The 24,880-nt window shown below is 29.5% G+C and overlaps 1 protein-coding gene across 1 annotated transcript in view; it reads left to right on the forward strand.

Annotated features, from left to right (window-relative positions):
• The first annotated feature begins 255 nt into the window (after nucleotides 1-255).
• Nucleotides 256-24,880, forward strand: part of LOC103572375 (pituitary homeobox x) — a 34,754-nt gene continuing 10,129 nt past the window's right edge. Inside the window, exons 1-3 of the mRNA XM_014441108.2 lie at nucleotides 256-1,677; nucleotides 14,221-14,418; nucleotides 15,981-16,228. Of these exons, the coding sequence (XP_014296594.1) occupies nucleotides 1,398-1,677; nucleotides 14,221-14,418; nucleotides 15,981-16,228 (726 nt within the window). The 5' untranslated portion in view covers nucleotides 256-1,397. The remainder of the gene's footprint in view (nucleotides 1,678-14,220; nucleotides 14,419-15,980; nucleotides 16,229-24,880) is intronic.

Consider the following 24,880-nt stretch of genomic DNA (forward strand, 5'->3'; position numbering starts at 1 on the left):
AGTAAGTCTGGGATCGTAACATGAGCGGCGCAGTCAGACAGTCAGGCAGGCTGGCTAGCCGGCAACCAGGACAGAGAAGGCTAGTATTGAGAGAATAGAGAGTATAATAGTGAGGGAAGACTATAACTAGGCGGCTACTACTCAACACTACGCAAGCTACACTATACAATACAACACAACACAACACAACACAACTAGGCTAGACAGAAGCCAGCTAGCCAGATCTAGCACATCTACCGTACAAGCACAGTGTATAACATCACCCAAGACCACTAGATCCGTGAGCTTACTCCGACTTACGGACTTAAGCCGGCAGCCAGTCCGAAAGGCTCTATCGGTTAAGCCTCCTCGTCGACCCTCTGTACACACTACTGAAATCTACAACGCGGCGGTACAATTGGTGTTGTGACTACTTGCTCACCTGGTTAAAAATATTTACCGTCATACCTGACTTGAAAGCTCCGAATCACCAGCCATGAGCTTTTGCTGCTAGTTAATAGCTACTGTTTTACAACCTCCAGAGACTTAACTTTACAAATTAGGTACTTTAATAAAACGCTAATTATTTACGGTCTTTGAAAAAATCGTGTTAATTTATTGGATGTTGGATGCTAATTACCAATTAGTTTATGTTATATTGTTTTGGTTAATTACATTGTCACGCGGTTTGTGTTACAGCACACGTAGACTGAACTCGGACTGTGTGCGTCGACTCGCGGAATCGCGGAGGCTGGTCTTGACGACATACCGCGACAGCTCGCGTTATAGGTGAGTCTGGCGAATCTTGTATTTTAGCTTCATAACGGTAACTGTTGTAGTCGCGAGTGGTAGTATTTAAAGTAAAGCTCGGGCTATAAATAGTTATGTGGAAAATATTGTCAACTTTTTTTTACTGGTGCTGTTGATCAGATCAAGTCTTGGACTACTATTTTATTTACGAATTTTAATAATATCTAATTTTTTTTTAAATTTGTTGAGTGTACGTCTAAATTTTTAATAACTCAGGATTTAATTGGATAATTATTTTTTTTGGAACAGTGAAATTTTTGTAATTAAAAAAAAATTAGACATTAAATGAAATTTAAGTTAGATGCAAACACTGAGTTGGGAAAAGTGATTGAAGTGAAACTGACAGCAATTATTTGAAAATAATTGTGTGTGTTACTAATTATTTTAAAAATTATAAATGTTTGTTAGATGTTGTACATGTCAATAAGCTGATGAACTGAAAGAATTGTACTTAGTGTTAATATATTTTGTGAGATAAATATTGGTATTGATACTTATATTGATATAAATATTTATTTAAGTGTGTTGTTGTTGTTGTTAACAAGTGGAGGGCAGTATTATTGTCCGAAGTGTACGGAACAGTCGGCACGACGTTAACCTTCTACAGTATGGAGCGCGGCGGGGGCGGGGGTGGCCTCGAACTCGCCGGCGGAGGTGGCGGTAATACTGAACTGTGTCTCCAGGACCTGGTGACCGGTTCAGCGACTGGATTATCGGTCCAGCACTACCAGCATGCCGCTGCAGCAGCCTCCATGGCTGGACTGCACGGTGACCATCTTCAAGGTGCTATGCACCATCACGATGTTCATGCCAATACACATCATGACACCTCAATGCTCCATAATCCTGGTCACCAACTCAGCCATGAGCCTTTGGAGAAAATGAAATGTAAGTTTGGTTTTTATAATTATTTTTAAAAAGGTACCATTACTTATTTTTTACAACATTTAAATTTTTAAAGTATATGACTTATTTGTATGACCAAGTTCTGTTATCATACGAATCATTCTCATATGTTTTAACGCACGTGTTACCGTCGGATAACTATACACTTTTAATTTCAGTATAATTGTTTATAAATATAATTGAAAATATTTTGTTACGAAGATAAACAATAAATATTTTTTTGGTATTTAGGTAAATAATTTGTTATTTTTTTCCAGTGGTATTTGTCAACAATAAATATTTTTTAAATAAGAAAAACATATTTATGGTTAGTCTTGAATAAAGAAAAAAATTTTTATAAAGTTGATGAAAAATTTTGAAATAAAATAGGATATTTGGTGTACCTGAAGATCTGAACGTTTTTTGCGCAACGAAAATGAAAAAAATTTATGTAATTTAACTGCTTAAGGAGTAGTTCCGGAAATTGGGGGTGGCCTAAAATTTTTGGCTGACATACTGGCATCTATATGCGGAAAATTTCGGAAATCTAGTCATCCAGTAGATTTTTTACTTTCAATATTTTTTTTTATTGCACGACAAACGTTCCGATCTTCAGGTACATGATATTTGAATGTGAAAAGAGCAGTATCGAAACGCTTAAAAAATGGATCATAGACAAAAAAAAAAAATTCTCGACTAAAAGTAAATGTTTTTGATTCAATAAAATTTTTTTGAAAACGTCAATTTTCTCGGATAGACAGAAATCTTCTCTGACCAAGACAAACTCTTTTGGTTCAAGAAAATTTTGACTTGGTTCCCGAAAACGTTTGTGTTTTAAAATATTTTCTTCACACGGAAAAATTATTCTTATTTAAAATGCTATGGTGTCATAAGACAGCTGAACCATGTTGGGTACCTGATGGAAATTAAAGTAAACACATGCAAAAATTGCTATGACCATAGTAAAATTGACAATGGTTACAGTAATTTGTGATATAATTGTTGCAAACATTACTATGGCCATAGGTAATTTTAACATGTGTGCCTGAGTCAAAAACAAAATTATAGTTTAATCCTCAAAAGCCTCAATTCCTTTGATGTTTTATTTGCCGCCCATCAGAAAATAATTCTCCTTTAATACTAAAAATCCTCAATGAGAACTATGAGGTCTAAATGCAAATAATTTAGCGATTTCAAATTATAACTAAGACTTAAAATCTTTAACGAAAGAAAAGTTATACTTAGGACTTTGAAAAATTTTAGATAGAAAAAAGGAGGGGAGAGAATACTTTGAATGAGACTTTTGAGGTTCAAATGTAGATAAAATTATTCCTGTATGTTTTGAGTATTTTGAGGCTCTAATCCAGATTATGTTATTTCAGTTTACTCCTCAAAGTGGTAAAATGGGTCGTAACTACTACTTTGAGGACTAAACTCGGATAACTTTCTATACTGTTGTCAATCTTAAAATTTTAAATTGATCCTCAAAAACCTCATTGAGAACTTTGAGATTTAAATCCGAATTTTTTTTTTGACTCGGGTGTATTTCAATTTCTGCAGGTGCCAACATGGACCGGCTTCACTCTAACACCATAGTATTTTATACGAGAATAATTTCTTCGTGCACTGAAAATAATTTTTTTTTCGGTGTACATTATCTAAAAGTGAACTAGTAAAAATTAGTGAATATTCACTATTTGCTTGTGACTTATTTCGCTAATTTACTTTTAGAGAGCATGTTAGTGTAGTAGCAAGGAGAAATAATGTATATATGTATGAAGATATTAATAGCCAGAGTGTTATAATTTATTAGCTAGTATATAATTGTCTGAGAATGTAAAGAAAATGTATCAGAAGAAGAAGAAGTTTAGCTAGACGATAGAAAGATACTACCACCTGTTTTGTGATTCATTAACTCACCGGCTTATCGGGATAAGGCAGACTTATCCGGGGCTTGAACCTTCACTGACATCGTGCCGGTTAAACTCGATTTTATTCCAATGACACTAATACTTTAAGTTTCCTTTTAATTTTTATTTAACATTATTGGTTTTTCGATTAACCCGAAATTCATATATTTTTTATAGAACTTATTATCAAAATGCATTTGAAGCTTATAATTATATCTCCAAAAATCACCTCAAATTATTTTTCAATTTTCAAGTATCAAAATTTTAAATTATTTTGGAGAAGCATTCAATTTTCTCGGCATGTATAAAATTTTTAAATATGAAGCCCAACAATCTATCAGCAAACAATTTAATTAATTTTTTTATTTATGATATAAAAAAAATATATCATTAATTAATTGCTAACGTAATGAGTATTAGGTAATTGCATTGAATAATTATAAAAGAGTAAATTTTTTTTTGTTTAAAATTCAATTTAAAATGAATAGAAATTACGATAATAATGAATACTTGGATAATTAATAGGGGCTTCAGTTACGATCAACGACGTCGTAAAGTAACGATAAGAGCTGAGAAATTAAATGTCTTTAGTTACTTGAGAGTATGGAAGTTTAATTTTTAAAAAGTAAATTGAATTTTTCGCTCAATAGATTTATTATAATTGAGATCTTGCACTAAAAATATATGATACTGAAAGTAGCAGACATCAGACAATTTTTTTATTTTTACAAACAAGATTTCTGTGGGCAAAATAATATTTTTTTTTATGAACATAAATTTTCAAAAATTATTGACATGCAATTTTTCAAATTTTTTTCTGAGTATTTTGTTTGTTTATTTAAAAGAAAATTTTTTTTTCAATTCTGTTACTTTTGGTATCATAAAAAAAAAACAGAAAAAAAGGATTTCTTGGCGCAAGAAGAATGTTGCAACATGAAATGAAAAAAAAAAAATTTCTTAAAACTAGAAAAAGTTTTTTAGTGCAAGAAATTTTTTCTCGCTCTAAGAAAATTTTTGTTTTCAATTCATAATGCAACAAATTTCTTAAGCCAAGTTAAAAATTTTCTTGGGAAGAGTAAAATTTTTTACGCCAAGAAATTCTTTTTCCCCGCCTACTATTTGATTTTTAAAATTTTGATAATACATTATATTCCAACGTATTAATTCATTAATACCAATAATAATAATATTAGTAAAAATAGTATTGAGTTGAAATAAAAATAAATGAATTAAAATGAAAGTTTAGTTATCGATAGATCATATATTTTGACATATATTTAACCTCTCGTTTATCAAGATGATAAAAGAGCGTGTATAGAAAATCTGTTAGTTTACTTGATCAATGCCAACAATAATGTGAATCCCAATATTTAGCCAACGGGGTGAGTAGCCATACGGTCACATTAAGTGTGGCCCAACACAACTACCCCTGTGTAGTTCTCTATTATACAAGTCACATTATTCAGTACCCCTTTTATTATCATCACATTCTAACTAACTAGTCTACTAGTGTACATACAAATATCTATATATATATTTGTATAGTGGTTGGTCGGTGCGTTTGGCAGATGTGCTCCGAGTCAACCCTTATATATATTGTGTATTGCTTTACCTCTTATTTCTTTAATAGTGTTGACAAATTGCTCGGCTAGCCAACCCTCCCCGGGGAGTTCAGGACTCGCCTTATGTGTCTCTGGTGTCTCTGCTCTTTTCGTCTCGCCTGTACCACAAAATCGCAGTCTAACGGACGAGGCTGAGGTTAAGGTGTAAGGGGTAAAATCTTCTAGCCCTCTTATTAAAGTAATCCAAGTTATTTTAAGTCAACTAAAAGTATCACACTCTTATAATCCCTTATCCTGATTGCTTTCTTAGTATAACAAACTTAATTCTACTTATTATTTATTTATTAAATTTTTTAATTAACTGGATAAGAGATTCATTACTTGATTATTGAATAGAGTCGAATTAAAGTTATTTTAAATTTCTTGCCCTTATTTTTTTTATAAGCAATTGTTAGGAAAATATTATAAAAGAGGCTGAGTATACAGTGAGGAACTTAATGAAAAACTTAAATTTTTTAATCTCAAGTATCTCAGATCTTTTACATTTTGCTTATATATTTTTAAAAAATTGAATAACTTTGATTTTTTAGTTAAAAAAATGAATTTTCCAAAAATTGAAGATAGTTTTTTTTTTTTATATTTGAACAATATTTAGCCAGTAGACGGAATTTACATGGTAAATTTATGTAAAAATTTAATTTCGAATGCACGAAAAATAATTCGAGTGAATCTCAAAAATTAGATGATTTTTTATTTTTATTTATTAATGAAATATTTTACTACTGCAACTTAAATTAATTTTTCTGTCTTCAATTTGAAAATAAATCACAAAAAAAAAAGTTTCGCGAAAATAAGCCTCGGTCATTTCAAATTGCTTGTAAATAATTATCAAATTTCTAATATATGACTTCAAAAATTTTTTAACCTAAATTTTTTGGTCACACATTTTGTCTGGTCCTCTCATATATTTAATTTTTTACAGTCATAAAAATATTTAAATATTTGACTTAGTAAAAATATATATATAAATATATAAGTTATAATTTATAATTTTTATTAAATAATATATTTATAAATTGAACATGACATTTAATTTTGATCGCGTATTAAATTTTCTGAATAATTAATAAATAATGTACATCAATTAAATATATTCAATTATTCATGGTAAAAATTGAACAGATCCATTTAAAATATCATAACCATAATTACCTGGTAAATATTTTTATTATAAAAAAATAACATTTTAAAAGTACTTAACAACTAAAATAAAAGACCACCCAACTAGAATAGATATGTTTTTAAAGGACTGTTAAGTATATATGTACAACAAAAAATGAAATGACATAAAGTACGGCACAAGTGTCGTTTGAAAAATTTCCGGTTTCCTGTTTTTAGTAACGCCCATAATGAATAAAATTAGTCCATATAATACATTATTGAATCAACAAAAATATCTGACCGCAAGTTAAATATGAAATGTCGTGCGAGTGCGACGGATATCTGCTTTTTACTCAAATTTAGACACACAGAGATCTGGACTGGCTTTAATAACATTTTTAATTTATGGTGTAGTTAAATGGCTACAGAAGAATAAAACAAAGTGAAAGTAACCGGACGCGGTCGATTTTCCGGTTCGATTTTTTCTTGATGACAAAGTGGCGAAGAATCTCAGAGTCTCTCATAGCATAGGCCAATAACTGACACTCTATACTCTACTTTATATGTACTATATACTTATACTACTCTATCTAGGATAGGATTCTCGTAGGATCAACATAGAAATGAACTGATTTCCTTCCCATTATCTCAGCTGCCTACAGAACGTCAGGTCCCGTCGCTTCGACTCGCTCAAGTTGCTGTAGTCTTTAGCTTACTTACTCACTTGCTTGGTTGCTCGGGTTTATATTAGTTTGCGTGCACTTACTGCCAGCTTCAATCTCATCTCTCCTTATTTAACTCTCCATAATACATTTACTATGTACTACATATATGTATAGATATATATTTAGTTAGTCTACGCGTATTGATGAGAAGATGAGAAAATAAATTTAAAATCTACGGAAAATACGTAAGAGGAAAAATCCACGCAAGTGATCGACATCCTGAACAAAAGGGGACGTCAAAGTGCCTTCTTGTGAGAAAAATTCAACTTTATATAAACAGATATTTATTCAACTTCCACATTTATATTAAACATTTTTTCGTGTGAACTTCCGTCCGTCGATTTTTACACCTAGCATCGCTGTAAAATATAGAGGACGTATTGTTTGGAAACGCCTTCTTATTTTTCCAACTTTCGTTCTCAAGTTCCAGATACACATTTGTTTTTGTTGCTTTTAAGTCAAGTTCAAACTAAACAAATTATTTATATATATGTATTATATATATAGGTTTTGGTTTAAGCTTTCCTAAGCTTTTAAACATTCGGGTTAAACCGATTCGTAAACTGCTTACAGAAAATAAAAACTCGTTTATTTTTCTTCCGCCGGATAGTTTAATATTTTCAAAATTAAACTTTTATTTCGAATTATAAAAAGTTGATAAGATTATTAAACTGGCTTATCAGTGCTCCAATTTTATTCAAATGAAATCCGTATAGTTTTTAAAAATAATTCAAGTAAAAAATACTTTTGTTCATAAGATTATAAATAAATTATTTCCACCAAAAACTGATGTTCATTCCTGAAATATAAAGCTACTATTTTTATCTTTTATTAATACTTTAAAGTGATTAAATACGCGGCCATACTGATGCTTTGTCACTCAAAAAAACCACAAAGTAGTAATAGTAGTAGTATAGTAGAAGTTAAATCTTAGTCGTCTTGAATGCGACGTAAAACGCCCAGCGTGGTTGACTAATAAACGACTTCCTAAGGAAGCTGAGGATTAGGAGATTAGGAAGAGAGTCCGCTTTACTTTCTTGCACCCACATTATTCAACTTCTTCTCTCTGTAGTATATACTACTACTACAACAACTACTACTACTATACCCATGTATATATATAAGTAATACATATGAATATATGTAGATATATTTGACACTAAACTGTTATGTATATGACGCTATATATCCTCTGAAGTACGCGGAACTCACAGGTGCTCATGGCACGCGGTCATACTTTACCCCTGACATTTCCCTCATCTATTTTTTATACTATATATTTCTCTCATTCATTTATATTTATCTTAATACTAAGTTTAACAAGCTGTTTTAGTAATTATTGATCTCAACCCAAAATCTTTACGATCGGAAAAAAAATCTATTTATATATATCTATAATATTGCACTGTAAAAAAAACCGGGGTAAGTTCAGATGGTGTAGATGTTAAAATTTTCGGTGTTAAATTTCAACGCCGAAAGTGGTGTGAAAATAATACCACCGCCAGTGTTAATTTTCTTTACTGGTGTTAAATAAATTTCCAGATAATATTCATTAAATTTTTTAATTTTTTGTAATACATTTTTTTTTTTTAATTTATATATGAAGAAATTTTTTTTGACACTGATTTAGCACCAGTATTTTAACACCGTTTACACTGGCATTATTTTATTTTAACACTACGCGATGTTAAATTGAGTCTATTTTTAACACCGCTCTTTTTACAATGTGTACACAGTAAGAAAGGATGTGTCAAAGTCAACACATATCGTGTGTCAAACGATCGTTTTACACTTACTTCTATGTTATTTTAACACATTGTGAATGTTAAAAAGAGTTACACACGCATATATTAAAAGTAAAAAATTTTCAAAAAATTCTTTTGTGATGGTCAAGATTATTTTTAACATATTTTGTGTGCTGATTTGACAGTAACATATAAAAAGTGTCACTTTCGACTAAAATAACATTTTTGTGTGTTAAAAAATCAATCGATTGCGACAGTTCAAACAAGATAAATATTGTATGTTAAATTGACACACAAAAGTGTTAAAAATTCAACACTCAGAACTTTAACACGCGCTTTTTTTTACACTTTGACGATTCGTTTTTTACTGTGTAGTTTGAATATTGAATCCAGTAATCTTTAACCTAAAGCAATAAAATAGATATTTTATAATTAGTAAAAATTAAACGAATAATTTATTTGATATTTAAAGGGCTTGCCACTCAAATGTACGTCAATAAATGATTAGCGTCTAAGAAAATCTAAAGAAAAAAAATAAATTCGTGGGATACTTTCGTACAAAACCGCAGCTGTGACGGATGTTTCAGTGACCCCTGGCTGCTATGAACCCTCATCTACATCGTCATTGAACACCGACTGTATAGACGATACGCCCCACTAACCACCTACAAATTTTTCATCGTCACGTGTCTCTATTCACGTACACGCGACATTTTTTCTCATATCACCACATAATATTTAATGTATATTAACTTGGTTCGGCTATTAATTCATCATTCGTTATTAGTTTCATATTTATAAATATATCACCCATTTATTACTTTTTTATTTTGTTAATGTTGAATATCAATCGAAATCGGTGAAATTTATTAATGTATATCAGTGAGGCTGATTAAATAAATATATAAATTAATTTAGTAGTTTAATGAGAAATTTGAATGTTGGTAAATAAAAAATATATTTTTGAAGCTGTCACATGAGTTGCAGTTACTACTTTTTGTTTTTTATATATTTTTAAATAATACGGGAATAAAGAATAATAATAGTGGTAATAGTATAGTGTACAGTGAGAGAGAAAAGTGAAAGTAAAATTTAAAGAGGAGAAAGAGAGTGAGAGTAACGCGTGCTCAGCCGTCTGTAAAACCCGTAGGGATTAGCGGGCGCTAATATATCCCGCGGGTAAAAAACGCACCAAGGCAGCTGAGATATTTGTTCGGTCGTCTCTCCCTTAGCCCCTATTTCAAATCATCCACGACATGTTGGGTTTGTCTTTAGTATAAAATAACTTTAAGTCATCCCAAAAGAAAAGTCATAAATTCATAAGTCATTACCACACTTTTTTTTTTTTTTTCAATTTTTTTACTTTTGTTATTTATAATTATTTTTATTCTTTTGTCTTTCCATTTTTAAATGACATTATTTTTTGTCTACATTTTAAAATAATATTTTTTGTAATTAAATACGGATTTTATTTTTTTTAAATTTTATGAATTATAATAAAATAAAAATAATGTATTTGTATGATTTAGTTTCAGAGAAGAAATATTTAAGAAAAAATGACTATTTATACACTAAGAAAAAAGTTTACTAACATTTGATAAAATGATTTATTAACATCTGATAAATTATATGTATTAAATATTTGATTCAATTTATTTAATATTAGTCTATACATATATTAAATATTGATCTTTTACATCGACTAAATATTACTAAAATCATATTAACATTTGATATATAGGCCACTGATCAATTTTTAACTTCAACATGATTTTTTTAACTTAAAAATTTAAGTCGACTCAGTTCGATTCGTCAAATTTGACATGGATTTGACTTAATAATTTAAGGTAACTAAGCTAAATTAAAGTCACATTTACTTCGATTTGACTTAAATTTGAGTCAACTAAGTGCAATCCGTCAACGTGACTTCAATTTGACTTAGTTGGCGTAAATCGGTACTAAGTAAGACAACTTAGTCGAAAGCAAGTTAAAACCAAATGTGTTTTCATATCTTAAAATATATGTTTTTCATTTATTACAAAAAGAACTTAAACCTGACTTGCTTTTGTCTTGCTAGACTTGTTTTATTTTCAATTTTTTAAATTACGCTGAAATCAAATTATTGTTTTTACCCGGGAATTAAGAAAATTCATCATTTATTATATATAACACAAGTAAAAAAAAATGAATTTCTTTAACGATATCATTTTTTCTTAACTTTTTCCTCGTGTGGGTAATAAATAATTGAAAGATTTATTAAAGGTCACATCTTCAAGTAGATATTTAAAAATTCTACAACTAAAATACTATTTTTTTTCCCCGAAGGTCAAGAGTTCTACATTAGGGCTCATAAAATGTATCCAGGCGTGAAAACACGTGTCCCTAAAAAAGAAACACCCTGTATTAGTAGTAAAATGAGAGGGAATGTCATCGAGTCGTTGTCTTACACTTTTTTTCACTCTAAAAATGATAGAGTATCACCGAAAAATTTAACTTTAAGCAAAGTCATAAAACATTTCTTTAAATTAAAAAAAAAAAGTAATTTCAACATTTTTTTTAAATTTGTACATCTTCAGAGGATTCAAATTCTTGTAATCGATACTGTTTAAAAAAGTATCGAATGTCACTTGAAAAGTTCCGATCCAAGTGACGAGTTATGGGTCCAAGCTGACGGTAAACTGTCTTTACTTTAAAATTTATTTTTCTATGAACCTGACCAGTAATCGGCAATTGATTTAGTTCTTACGTCTTAGAACTCCGCAGGGTGTCACTAAAAAAGTAATTATCAAATTTATTTATGGTTTTTTTTTACCGTATCAGATATTTATTGAAAACTCTATTCAATTATTTATTTAATCAATAAATTTTAAATCGGCTTTCCCGAGTCAAAATCTAAGGCATATTTTGAACGTAAATTAGCAATGAAAATCTACATTAAACTTTTTAGGACATAATAATTGTAAAAACTTGAAATGGACCTACTTAGAATTACAAAGGCATGAATTAGATCTACAAAGACATAAATTGTGAAACGAACGTAACTAGACTTAACAGGAGGAAGGACTTGCAAGGAATACTAAAAAAAAGTAAAATTGTTGAATTCGCGGACTGCTGGAGAATTGATGCAAGTAATCCAGTCATCTCTCCAGTGGGCTCATGACACCCACGGGCGGATTGGGTCCCACAGGCAGCCTGGGACTAACAGAGGGTCGATTTAAAAAATTCTAAGGCTGGTAAAAAATTGCAGAAAGTGATCCAGCGATTTTGTCAGTAGATCAATGACACCTAGGAGTGAAATAGGACCTAGAAGCAGCCTGGGACCAACAAAGAGTCGACATAAAAAATTCTGAGTTTGTTCGTTTCAGGTACTATGTCTTTGTAGATCTAATTCAGGTCTCCTTAAGACTAAGTAAGTTCAATTCAAGCCTTTGTAAGTCTAATTCTGTTCATTTCAAGCTTTTACAATGATTATGTCTAATGTAGGTTTTCAATGTTCATTTAGGTTAAGGGCATGCCTTAGATTTCGACTCGGGCTGGTATATTAAAAGAAAATTATATTTTAGAGTAAAATTATAATCACAAAAACAAATATTTGAAGTGTAAAAAAAAGTTATTGATAAAGGCCAGGTAAAAAAAATGTTAAAAATTTTTTCGAGTAGGTATTAATCTAACAAATTTATCTGTGTTTCCAACTGCTGTAATCAAACATTTAAAGTTTGTTCCTGTGTTATTTTTAAAGATAGTTTAAACTTAATATTTTCTATACATACAAAAAACTAAACACATATTTTTCTTTTGTATCTGTATCTGTTAGACGTTTCGACAAATGAGAAATCAATTAAATTTGTTTATTTTCAAGACTTTTAAGATAAAATCATAAATGTCAAATAAAAATTTATTAATAAATAAATAAATCTATCGCTAAAATTAGCAAATAAATGAGTATTTTGATTTAAAAAAAAAAAAATAAATATAACAAAATAAAAATAATAAATAGATCTTTAATTTTGTAACTTAAATTTATAAATTTTGTTAATAAAATAATCGAAAAGTTTATTGCATGGTATAGTTACATTGATTCACGATGACAAGAATCCTAAGATTCCTTATGTCGTTAGTGTCGTCGCAATAAATCTTCGGGAGTTATATGCCGACTAATTGTGAGAAGCGTCCCTCAAAATGAGCCGCGTGCTAACCAAATATAACTAAACTTAAATGAAATGAAACTAAACGACTTGAACTAAAACGATTAACTTGTTGGTCGCGGTTCAGGCTACAGCAGTCTCTGTCTGTCTCGTTCTTATTCTCGTGCAAGACTTAAAGCTTCAACTCATTTACTCTTTTTTTTAATTTTATTCCTCTATTTTATTTTATTTTCTTCTTAGTTTTTTCTTTCGCTTCGTGCGACAGTCTCGCGGCCCTACTGTACACACTCAGAGCTTGATAAATATCCCAGAGACGGTTGAAAGAACGTCGATTAATGTCGCGCTTATAAGCCACTCACTAAATTGGATTACCAACAAAATAATCGACTGCCATCATTTTTTATATCTATCAATATTTATTGTCTATTCTTTTTTTTTTCTTCATTTTTATACTTTTTTTTTTTTTTACATAATTTTTTTTTTTTTTACTTAATTTACTGCTTCATAAATGTCTCAGTGATTTAAAAATAATTTTATATGATTTAAATAAATTTTAAAAATAAATTGTTATTAAAATAAATATTTTTTTTTTTTATATTTATAAAATTTTATATTCTGAATAATGTGACACGTGGATTTTAATTTGAAAGTTCAAAGAATTTAAAAATTTTTTTATTATTAATATTATAATTTAATTTTACTCTATAATAAAAAATGAAAAATAAAATTGACCGGTGATCGTAAAGTTGTCTCTGATGGTATTTATCTAGAGAAACAACTCTGTAAAGAGTTTAATAATAAAAAAAAAAAAAAAAATAGATAAAATAAAAATGAGTAAATAAATATAATAAAATAAAAAGAAAACTCGTGTTTTATTCAACAGAGAGTTTAAACTCAGCGTTTCCGCGTGTTTCGCTATTCGCTATATTTTCTTTTTGAAGCGGGGCAAGAATGTAGAAAGAGATGTAGATGTAGTATAAAAAGTATTATAAAAATAATGAAAATAATAAATATACTTGCTAAATAAACGTATCCACGTCACAGAGTTAAGTGACTTGTAGAATTTGTTTATTTATAAATAAAATAAAAAACTAAAACTGTTGGTAGGGATCATTTTTAAATATAATATAATTATTATCTAACTTAAAATAAGTTTTTAATGATTAATTACTGTTTGTATAGTCGATTCATAAATAATAATAAATAGAATTTGAGTATAAGTTCAAAACAAAATAAGTATTTAATAAAAAATTTTAAATTTCTTTGATTTATATTTTTGAAAATTTTTCTGTCTTTAGTGTTGGCGCAGAATGATTATCGTGATGAAACAAATGGTGGCCTTGCAAGACTCGATTTTTCAGGACATGGTGCCCATACACCTGGTGGAAGTACACCAAGTACACCAGGTGCTACACCGACAACACCTTCGGGAGGTTTTTCTACAGCACAACCACGAAATCGAACGAATAACAATCAAAGAACGGACATTAGAAAAGGTAAAAATTCTAGATAAATTTCTTCATTGATCTAAAAACTAAAGATATGCATTTTAGCAAAAATTATAAGCTTTAAATTGACATTTTTAAAATTAAGATACGATAATTAGAAGACAAGTTATTAAAGTTTAAAGATGGCAAATAATTTCGTGAGATAAAAATAAATTAAAAATAGTCTCTTTGTTTTTATTATTTTTTTTTTTTCTAGTATATTAAGATGTAAAGTGTTACTAATGTTTATACGAAGAATTAGTAGTGTATATGTTGAGTTGATCATTGAAGATTTAAAGATTATGACAGAGTAGATTGAGTGTGCCAAACAATGCCGACATTTATAGTTGGTTGTTTGTCCAAGACTCAACTGGCGTTTTCTAAATCCCCGCAAATTGAAATATCCCTGATGGTAGCGCCAGTAGTATAGTTGTCTTATACGCTGCTGGTTAACAACAACCAGGACAGATCTCTCACTTCACTCTGGATAATCCGAGGGATGAGGGTTAAGTCTCCTTGCAATTTCTTGAACAAGTCCAGCATGTTTATATACCGCGGCATTGAGAATATACACACTTATAGATCATTCCTATCAACTTAGTCATTTCATTTCATTCATACATTTTTATTTTTTTTTTTATTTTTTTTTCTACACATGGCTTCATTCATTTTCGTGAAACAAATTCAAGACAAGTATTCACAAAATTATAATTTATAATAATTAAATAAATTTTTCAACATTTTTTAAAAAAAAGTTGTTTAATTTTTTAAATGAATATTGATTATAATTAAACAACATTAATTTAAATAACAATTTTTAAGAGAGTAATGATTTCGATAATCGAATGAAGTCGATTCATTTGATATTTCGAATTAAAACATCTGCAGTACACTGCAAAAATCGGTTGTGACTTCGGAGTGATTACGAATTTTATTCCAATACTAAATTAAACTTTTCTTTGGAGTGAATTTCCCTCCAAAGGGATTAAATAAGTACAGTCATCCGCTCTGCATTTACTTCCCGGTCACTCGGCTAATTTTTTACAGAATAGCTTTCTACCATAGAGTAGGATTAAAAACAATTTAAGCTTGAAGAGAAGCAGATTAAAAAAAATGCATTTTACCTGAAATAAAAAATAATTATTATGGTGGATACTAGATAAGGATATCAATCAAAAGAGATTTAAATATTATATCGCATAACTGACGTTGCAGCAAACTATCGTTGATAACGCGTGTCTAATGGGCCTCTATCAATCATAAAGTTGTCAGTTTGGGGCGAGGAAAAAACTAGTGACGCTTTACTGACGCTTTGCTATCGGGTGTACGGGCCCATATGCAGAACTTTAAATTTATAGCTCCCAGCTTTGGGCACTGAGTATAAATTTTCTATCACCTGTAATTTCACAGCTTATGGATTTATAGTCACGGTACTTTTAACTGTTATTTCATTTACATCTTTGTTTAAAAACTGAGAAAAATTTATAATTCATATCCGGTTTAAAAATTAGTTGATTTCTTTATTTCTGATTGATACTGAATAATATTTAAATAATTTTTTTTTTATCTAGGAGTTCGAACACCAGTTGAGGTTAAACAAGAAATGCGATCATCTGAAGTTACATCTGGTGTAGTTAGTATGAATGACGCAAGTGATAAAGATGGTACCAAAAATAAAAGACAGAGACGACAGAGGACGCATTTTACTTCACAACAATTACAAGAACTTGAATCTACATTTGCGAGGAATCGATATCCTGATATGGCAACACGAGAAGAAATAGCTATGTGGACTGGACTAACGGAAGCACGCGTACGGGTGAGTTTCATTAAAATTTTTTTTCTAATTTTTCATTCTCATTGACATTACTCCTAATATAACACGGAGAAAATTTAATTATACTATCTACGATACTAAATTTTTAATATCAACTATTGGAAATGGCAGGAAAATTTTTCAGTGGTAAAATAATTAGTTTTACCATTGAGAATAATAACAGTAACAATTGATGGTGGTGAAGGTTACTATCGAGGATGCTAATTGTAACTATTAAATATTATAATTGTTACAATCGAAGATGGTAACTGTTACCATTCAAGGTTGAAAAAATTCTGATACAAAAAATAGGATAAATTTATATAAATTTAAATCCTTTATATACATCCCTATTTTAGCTATGTCCATTTTGTCCTTTAAATAATTAAAATAAGTAACAATACAATCGTTTAAGACCAAACACAATAAAAATTTCCAAATATTGGAGCTGTTATTGGTAACTTTAAATGATTGGGTATGATCATCAAAATAGCAACCATCCAGGATTGAGTGATAAAGAAAACTTTATCATCATCAATAATCAGTATTTTTTTACAACATAAAATAATGGAGCATCATTTGATCTGTAACGCCGATATTTAAATTCTTTATTAGTTTAAATAGTAATTATTATTTAGGCTGATGATAACTATTATCAGCAGGTTATTAAGAATTACGATGTTAATAATAGTTATAATTAGTTAAGATAATAAAAGTTATAATTTCTGATTATCATCAATGATTGTAGATTTTAGCATATACAGTACACTCTGGTTGTAAGTTATATTTCTGTCTATACTCTTACTTAAGGGAAAAAATGAAATTGACGTGAGAGTGAGTAGAGCGTCCGATGTAACTTATGACCAGAGTCTACTGTAGTCGGTAGATACTACAATTCGGATTGCTTACTATCGACTTCCGTTTGAAAATTTTACTACAACTATAGTTAGTACGACAAAAAAATTATCTATAGATAATAACTTTTACTATAAAATTTCTTTGTGTGCAATTTTACTTAGAGCCAAAATCGAAAAAAATAATTTATAAAAAAGTACAAGTATTTATCGCGTAAAAATTTAATGATAAATTTTCAAAGAACTCGTCAAAAATTATAACTTATTTATTTTTTGAAAATATAAAATTCAAATTTTATAAAACGAACCACAAAATAAAATAAATTTCATGAAAATAAATTATTATTCTACGAAATTTATATGGCGTTTAAAAATAATCGAGATTAAAAATTGCAAAGTAGTTTTATATTCGTCGATCATGAATAAAAAATTTAATCAGAGCTTAAAATAGGTTTCTCTAGATATTTTTAAAACTATAGAAAACATCAATAAATAATTAAACTCGTCAATGGACACAGTAATACATTATATCAATTTATTAAATAAAAAAAAATAAAATTACACAAACAAAAAAAAATTATTTTTTTTTTTTTCATACTAATTTCGATAAATTATTTTGACAAAACTTAAAAAATTCATTGATACAATAATTTAATGCTGTTATTATTTATACCTATTCAATAAACAATAAATAGATAAAATATCTAAAGATAACTTAAAATATAAACTAATGAGAAATGTTCGTAATGTTTAACCAATCGTTTGTGGATACTTATCATTTTATCACGATAATCAAACAGTCATATTGAAAATATATACGAGCGCCATTATATGAGTGATAAATAACATGAATGATATACAAATATAGAGAATTTTTATTTAAAATTTAAATTATTTTATTAAACAATTTAAAATAAAAATAATAATAATTTACAAATCATAAATTACAAAAGTCTTAATTAATTTAAACGCGTACTTAATAAACCATTATTTTTATTTAGTCTATTTACTTTTCCATAGATATTACCTTATTTAATTATTTACCTTCTAAAGATATATGTACAAAATATTACAATCTTTATTTGTCACTATCGCTCTAAATGAGTTTAACAACCCAAATTGACACGTGAATTATCATCCTCCGTAACTCAATCTATTTAACAAACTCGCCTCCTTGTCTCTCAAAAGATATTAAACTAAAAAAAAAAACCTCTCACAAAATAATAAAAATCGTCTAGTCATCAGGCCGTTGGCACAGTGCCGGCATTGACGCGTATCAGTTACAAAATCAACATCATCTCGTCGTTTCCTCACACAAGAGTATCTTGTCTCGTCGCTTGATGCTACACTACATATACACTCAAGTATACACTCAACTTATATTATATTTTCAATAACTCTACATGTTATTTCAATCAACTTAAAATATGAAACATAAATTATGGTACTGACGTTAGCTGACGTCTATTAAAATTTGAATTTTTTAAAAATCGACAAATCAACAAAAAAAAAACATTTAAAAAAATTGCACTTGTAGCTTTTTTAATTTTCTACATGTGTATATTTTAAGTTTTTTTTCTTTAAATTAAATCATTGAAGACAAAGTTTGTATATTTTTTATTTTCTGCTAATTTCAGGATTGTACATAAATTAACATTTTCAATTTTTTATTATCCTGAAGTTAACAGACAATAAAAATTTTCGGATTTTTTTTTTCAAAAAACTAAAAATATGCACATGTAGAAAATTAAAAAAACTGTAGGTGCAATTTTTTCAAGTATTTTTTTTTTTATAATCTATCATTTAAAAAAAAAAAAAAAAACAAAAAATCATTAGACGTCATCTAACTTCAGTTATGATCTAACATCATATTTTTTTCTGCCCAAAAAAAAAAAATTATGATACTGAAGTTAATTAAAAAAAAATATTCGGATACTTTATCAATGAAAGCTGCAAAAAAAATTTATAAATTAATATACATTTATATATTTATTTATAAAATAAGAGTGAAAAAAATAAAAAGTAATAATAGAAGATAGAAAATGAGAGGTCCACGCGCATACAGCTAGGAAGGCTTTGCGCCAGTAATCTCCCGATGGATTTATGGAACCGCACACAGTGTGAGCCACTATACTAGTCCCTTTCTATCCGACGCTATATGCCATGTACCAAAACTCTATCCAGCTACCAGCTACCAGCTAGACTAGTGCAGCTACATACTATAAACTATATAACTCTATATTCTATATCTCTACTGGTGTATAGCACTCTAGAGACAGAGAAAGAGGTCCTATGGTGGTAGTGGAGGTGAGGTATAGATGGGTAAGGTATAGATGGCTACTGGTCCCTGAGTGTAGACTGGGCTTCCAGCTTCCATTTCTATCCATCGAGTATGTGCTGGCTGGAGATTTCGCTGGGGTGGAGAAACGATGAGGAGATGAAGAGATGAAGAGAGGAGGATAGAGAGCTAGGTTATATCAGGTACCGCAACTGCACTCTCGTTCGCGAACTGTAACACACCGATGGAACGTTCTTCATTCCCAGAGCCCCGGTGGCTTTCGTTACGAGGACCTGCACTACGTTCTGCGGATTATAGGTCTAGTATCTATATATACATGTATCTATATCAATATATACCTATATCTGTATAGGTAGTAGACTCTTTCTCGCTATTGCATGGGATTTATGGAAGCCCAAAAACTCTCGTGTCGAGACCTCTTGATTCCGCGATATACTGTCGATATAACTTTTTTTTCCTCTTTTTTTTTGCTTTTAGCAAACTATAAAAGATAAATACTCGAATGTGTTGATAAATATTTTTAAAACAAATACATAAATTTTATATTTTTACACCGTAAAAAATCGGTAGTGACAACGGATTTTATTTGAATCCGAATTCACTTCGACATTCGGAGTTCCGGAGTTTCAAAAAAATCACTCCGCATACGGAGTAAATAGAGAGTTTGTCTTTTCAACGAAGTGGTCTAAATTTTATTTAAATCCGCATTCACTCCAATTTCGAGTTTTAATATTAAAATAAACTACCCTTCAAAGTGAATTTAACTCCGAGGGGATTGAATAAATAAATAGTCATCTGCTCCACATTCACTCCAGATTTCATCCAAACTCACTCCGCAAATTTTTTACAGTGTACGTAAATTGAATTTATTAAAAAAATTAGAAATTATATTTTAAAAATAAAAGCAAGTAGTCTTTTTGTCTTAATATTTTAATAGTTTAATTATAAGATTAAGAGATGAAAAAAAGTTAAACATATTTTTGATAACCTAGGACTTTCTAAGCTTCAAATAAAAATGTTTATTTACGCAATACTCAAAAAATTTGTGGACTTAATTTATTAACAGGTATTTTTATACTGCACATTATTATAAAATTTTATTTTCATGTATTAGAAATTATTTAAAGAAGAGATAAATAATAATTTTTGAATGAATTATAGAAGTAATAATTAAAAAAAATTTTTAAATAACGAAACGTCCAAATAATGTGGATAAAATAAAGTTTGTAAAATAAATAAATTTTTTTTTAGTAAGCCAAAAATCGGTCAGACAAATGTCACGAAGAGATTTAGTATAAAATGTCGAGGTGTTTGGTCGGCGTGGTGGTTATCTGCAAAGAGGCAGGCGTATGTTTCGGTTCGTGGCAGAGCGGTGCGGCTGTCCGAGATAATCCGCCGGTGATTAAGACCATAAATCCATCGACGGATTAGTATGGTTGCACCGCACACCGCTTCCACCAAGCTTCTATCCCGTTACCACACACACACACACTCATACACATACGTACATACATACATATACATATATATATAGCTAGCAGTCTGCTCTGTTACCGTCGCATCCTATTCTATAGGATATAGTTACTCCACGTTCTCTCTTGTTCTCTCATATCAGTGAACTCTCTCTCTCTCTCTCTCTCTCTCTTACTCTATTACTGAATGTGTGGTTACTATACGACAATGTATTTGTATTCTATCTCGTATGCTGTATTCTGTATATAGTATAGATATTGTGGATAGAATACGCAGGAGCGTACGAGCGATGAAGAGAGAGACCGAGTATTGATAATGGGAACCAAGAGAATAGATACAGATATTGTATTGGTACAGGTATAGGTGTAGGTGTAGGTGTAGGTGTAGGTGTAGGTGGGTGTTGTTATAGTATTATATGGAGAATAGCTGGGCAGTGGTCAGTTGAATGTGGAAATGGCCACGCAATATAGATGATAGTGAACGCAAACCTGTATGAGAGTGAGGATTACCGATGTCATCCGTATTCGGCGGGTTAGCGGCTGTCAACGGCCAACCAGAATCCAGCATGTGTACACACATTTCTCTATTGTCTGTAGATATTTACTTATACGTTTATATGTGCATGCATATCAATTATGACTGTTGCTATATAATACACTTTGCTTATCATACATGCATAAATATTATTATATATTCTATGTTTACTCATTTATATTCATAAATCTACAATTCTGACATGTTCATTTGAATATATAATTATTTATTTCATGAAGAAAAATTTATAATTACCAAATTCTATTTAAATTTCATTTGGATTTATTACACAAAGAAAAAACTTTTAATTGCGGGCATTTAATATTTTTTTTTATTTAAATGACTCAAGTTGGGTTTAATAAATATGGTAGTAATTAATTTTTCTGCTTAAGTAAAAAAAAAAAAAGTTTCAGTGTTGAAAAATAAATAACATTGACAAAGTGTAATCTTGATGAAACATAAAAAGGAAATACTGTAATGATGATTCATAGCGTCGCTGAAATCACCTAAAATTGTCATAAATTTTTTTTAAATGAATTTATTTACTGACGAATCATTATAATCATAAATATTAATAAATATTTATAAATAAAATATTAAAATAAATAGACGGTTATTTAATTAAAATTTTCAATTGTCGATTTTTATTATAAAAATGAATGTTAACGTGATTGTAAAGATATCAGAATGACACGTAACGATTATGTGGCTATTAAAATATTTATAAATTACACATTCGTTTGTACTAGAGAGAGATGATAGAGGGGATGTGAATGAGCATTAAAAATCACGTGTTACGCTTGAGCTCATAATCTCATATAATCTTTTGCAAAGTTGTTAATACTTGCGGCTTACGGGTGTTAATTTAATATCCATACAGGTGCGCCAACATTGAATATCTGAATCCCACTGGTAGTGGCAGCAGAGTACCACCGCTACCACCATTACCACTACACCAATAACTACACAGCTACAATGTTCGAATAAAATAAAAATCCATTAAATTGCTCTCTTTTTATCCGCACATATATATACCTGTTTTCATGTATTTTAACACAGCAGTCGACGTGCTTCCGATGACTCCATACTCACTCGATACTCCAATTCCCGTTGTCTGTGTCGTTTAGTTGCACCCCACGAATATGAAGATACCTTTAGTGTATTATAGTATGATATTCTATATCAACGTGCCCGATTGTCTTCCGACGTAGCTTTTACTTTGCGAGCTTTTGAAAATGAAAGTAAAAGAGAAGAAGAAGAAGAAGAAGAAGAAGAAGAAGATGAAGAAGGAAAAAAAAATAAAAAGTATATGAATGTCTAGTCGGCGAGGATGCTGGAGTGTAGATAATATAGAGGCAATTCTCACGTGCACGACATTCACGGCCAATTACAAATAAGGGTCGCGCAGCCAAATCCCGCGGGATCATTCTGGATCAGTTTGAATGACGCTCTGACACACCAATATTATACCGCATTGCTTATATACCTGACCTACTAGACTATCTTAATAGAACTTTTAGAAACTGTACTTACACGTATTATTATTATTATTACATATTTATTTAAATTAATTATTATATATATTTTTTATACAACGGTATTATTTTTTCAAGTTAATTATTTTTATCCTTTAGAAATATAATGAACTATTTAATTTTAAATTTTCTAGTTGAGATATCAGGTTTTATATTTTTTTTTTAATCTCCGGCTTGCAGGAATGCCGTGCTTTTTAGAACTAAATTAGTGAAAATTAGTGAATATTCAGATTTAGAGAGAGTCAATAATAAAAATTATTTCGGTGATTGTTTAGAACTGGGGGCTCACACGTGTTTAAAAAAGGAAAAATCCTATTTTAGGCAAATTGCTAAGAACCCAATTTCATCAGCAAGCATTTCATCAATTTTTTACACTTGAAGTCCAAGGCCCGAATAGATATCTAGTGTTAAAGACAAAAATACATGACTGAACACGTGGAAAAAGTTTATTTAGGGTATTTAAAGTATAAGTACTTGGAACATTGAAAAATGTGCACTGGCAAAAAGATTTAAGCAAACTAACATTCATTTGAGCCAAAGATATTGTATATTTGGATATGGCAAAATAAGTGTTTGATTGTGAGAAAAATATAATATATTTCAGTAGTTTAATTGCGTGAAATAAGTGATTTATTTGCGGTAAATAAATGATCCAATTGCTAAAAATAAATAAGAGCTTTGAATGTATTTATAGTATCGCCAAATTTTAGGTTATTTGTCACAAATTAAATATCTTTACCACAAATATATCATTTATTCTCTAAACATGTATAAGTGAAATAAGTGAATATTCACTGATTCTGAGTGCCAATAGAACCACTTTTTGAAATTAGTGGTTTGGTTTCCACTGAGTCAGTGGATATTTACCCATTTTTACTGATTCATGTTTAGAGAGTACTTACCACAAATAAATGATATATTTCCGTAAAAGTATATAATTATTTTAATCAACTGTCATATTTAGTTGTACCAAATATATTTATTTGTTATTAAGAAATATTTTAAAAAAAGCCACTCGAGTCAAAAAACAAATTTGGATTTGAGTCTCAAAGTTCTTAATGAAGTTTTTGAGGATAAATTTAAAATTTTAAGATTGACAACAGTATAGAAAGTTATCCTCGTTTAATCCTCAAAGTAGTAGTTATGACCAATTTTACCACTTTGAGGACTAAACTGGAATAACATAATTTGGATTAAAGCCTCAAAGTACTCAAAACATACAGGAATAATTTTATCCACATTTGAACCTCAAAAGTCTCATTCGACGTATTCTCTCCCCTCTTTTTTTCTATCTAAAATTTTTCAAAGTCCTAAATATAACTTTTCTTTCGTTAAAGATTTTAAGACTTAGTTATAATTTAAAATCGCTAAATTATTTGCATTTAGACCTCATAGTTCTCATTGAGGATTTTGAGTACTAAAGTAGAGTTACTTTTCGGACAGCAAATAAAACATCAAAGGAATTGAGGCTTTTGAGTCTTTTATTCGAATTTTATTTTTGACTCGGGCACAAATAATTTTGAAATTACGTTAAAATCATTTTTTCATTCACTTTTTTTTTTATTTAAGAATAATTTTAATTACAAAACTTTCTAATGATTATATAATAATATTTAAGAAAAAAAAAATAATAATAAAAATTGTAAATATATAAAAAAATGATATTTGCATATGCATATCAGTAGTGCTTAGCTGATTTAAAATGACAAGAATGTAAAATAAGAAATGCATGCACTTTCTAGGAAAGTATAAAGTATGACGAATTTAAAACGAATCCACTTTCAATGGTCTCCGGTACGTGAAGTAAAGAGCGCATACTCGAGTGTGTGTATGTGTTGTATGATGTATGTGGCCGCGCATTGCGCAAATTCACCCTCACAACTCACAACTTACTCTCAGCTCATATACATGCATTATATATGTTATATGTACAGATATAACATATATGTGCGGTTTATAG

This window comes from Microplitis demolitor, chromosome 3 (assembly GCF_026212275.2).
Source record: "Microplitis demolitor isolate Queensland-Clemson2020A chromosome 3, iyMicDemo2.1a, whole genome shotgun sequence".
In the NCBI taxonomy this organism is placed as follows: domain Eukaryota; kingdom Metazoa; phylum Arthropoda; class Insecta; order Hymenoptera; family Braconidae; genus Microplitis; species Microplitis demolitor.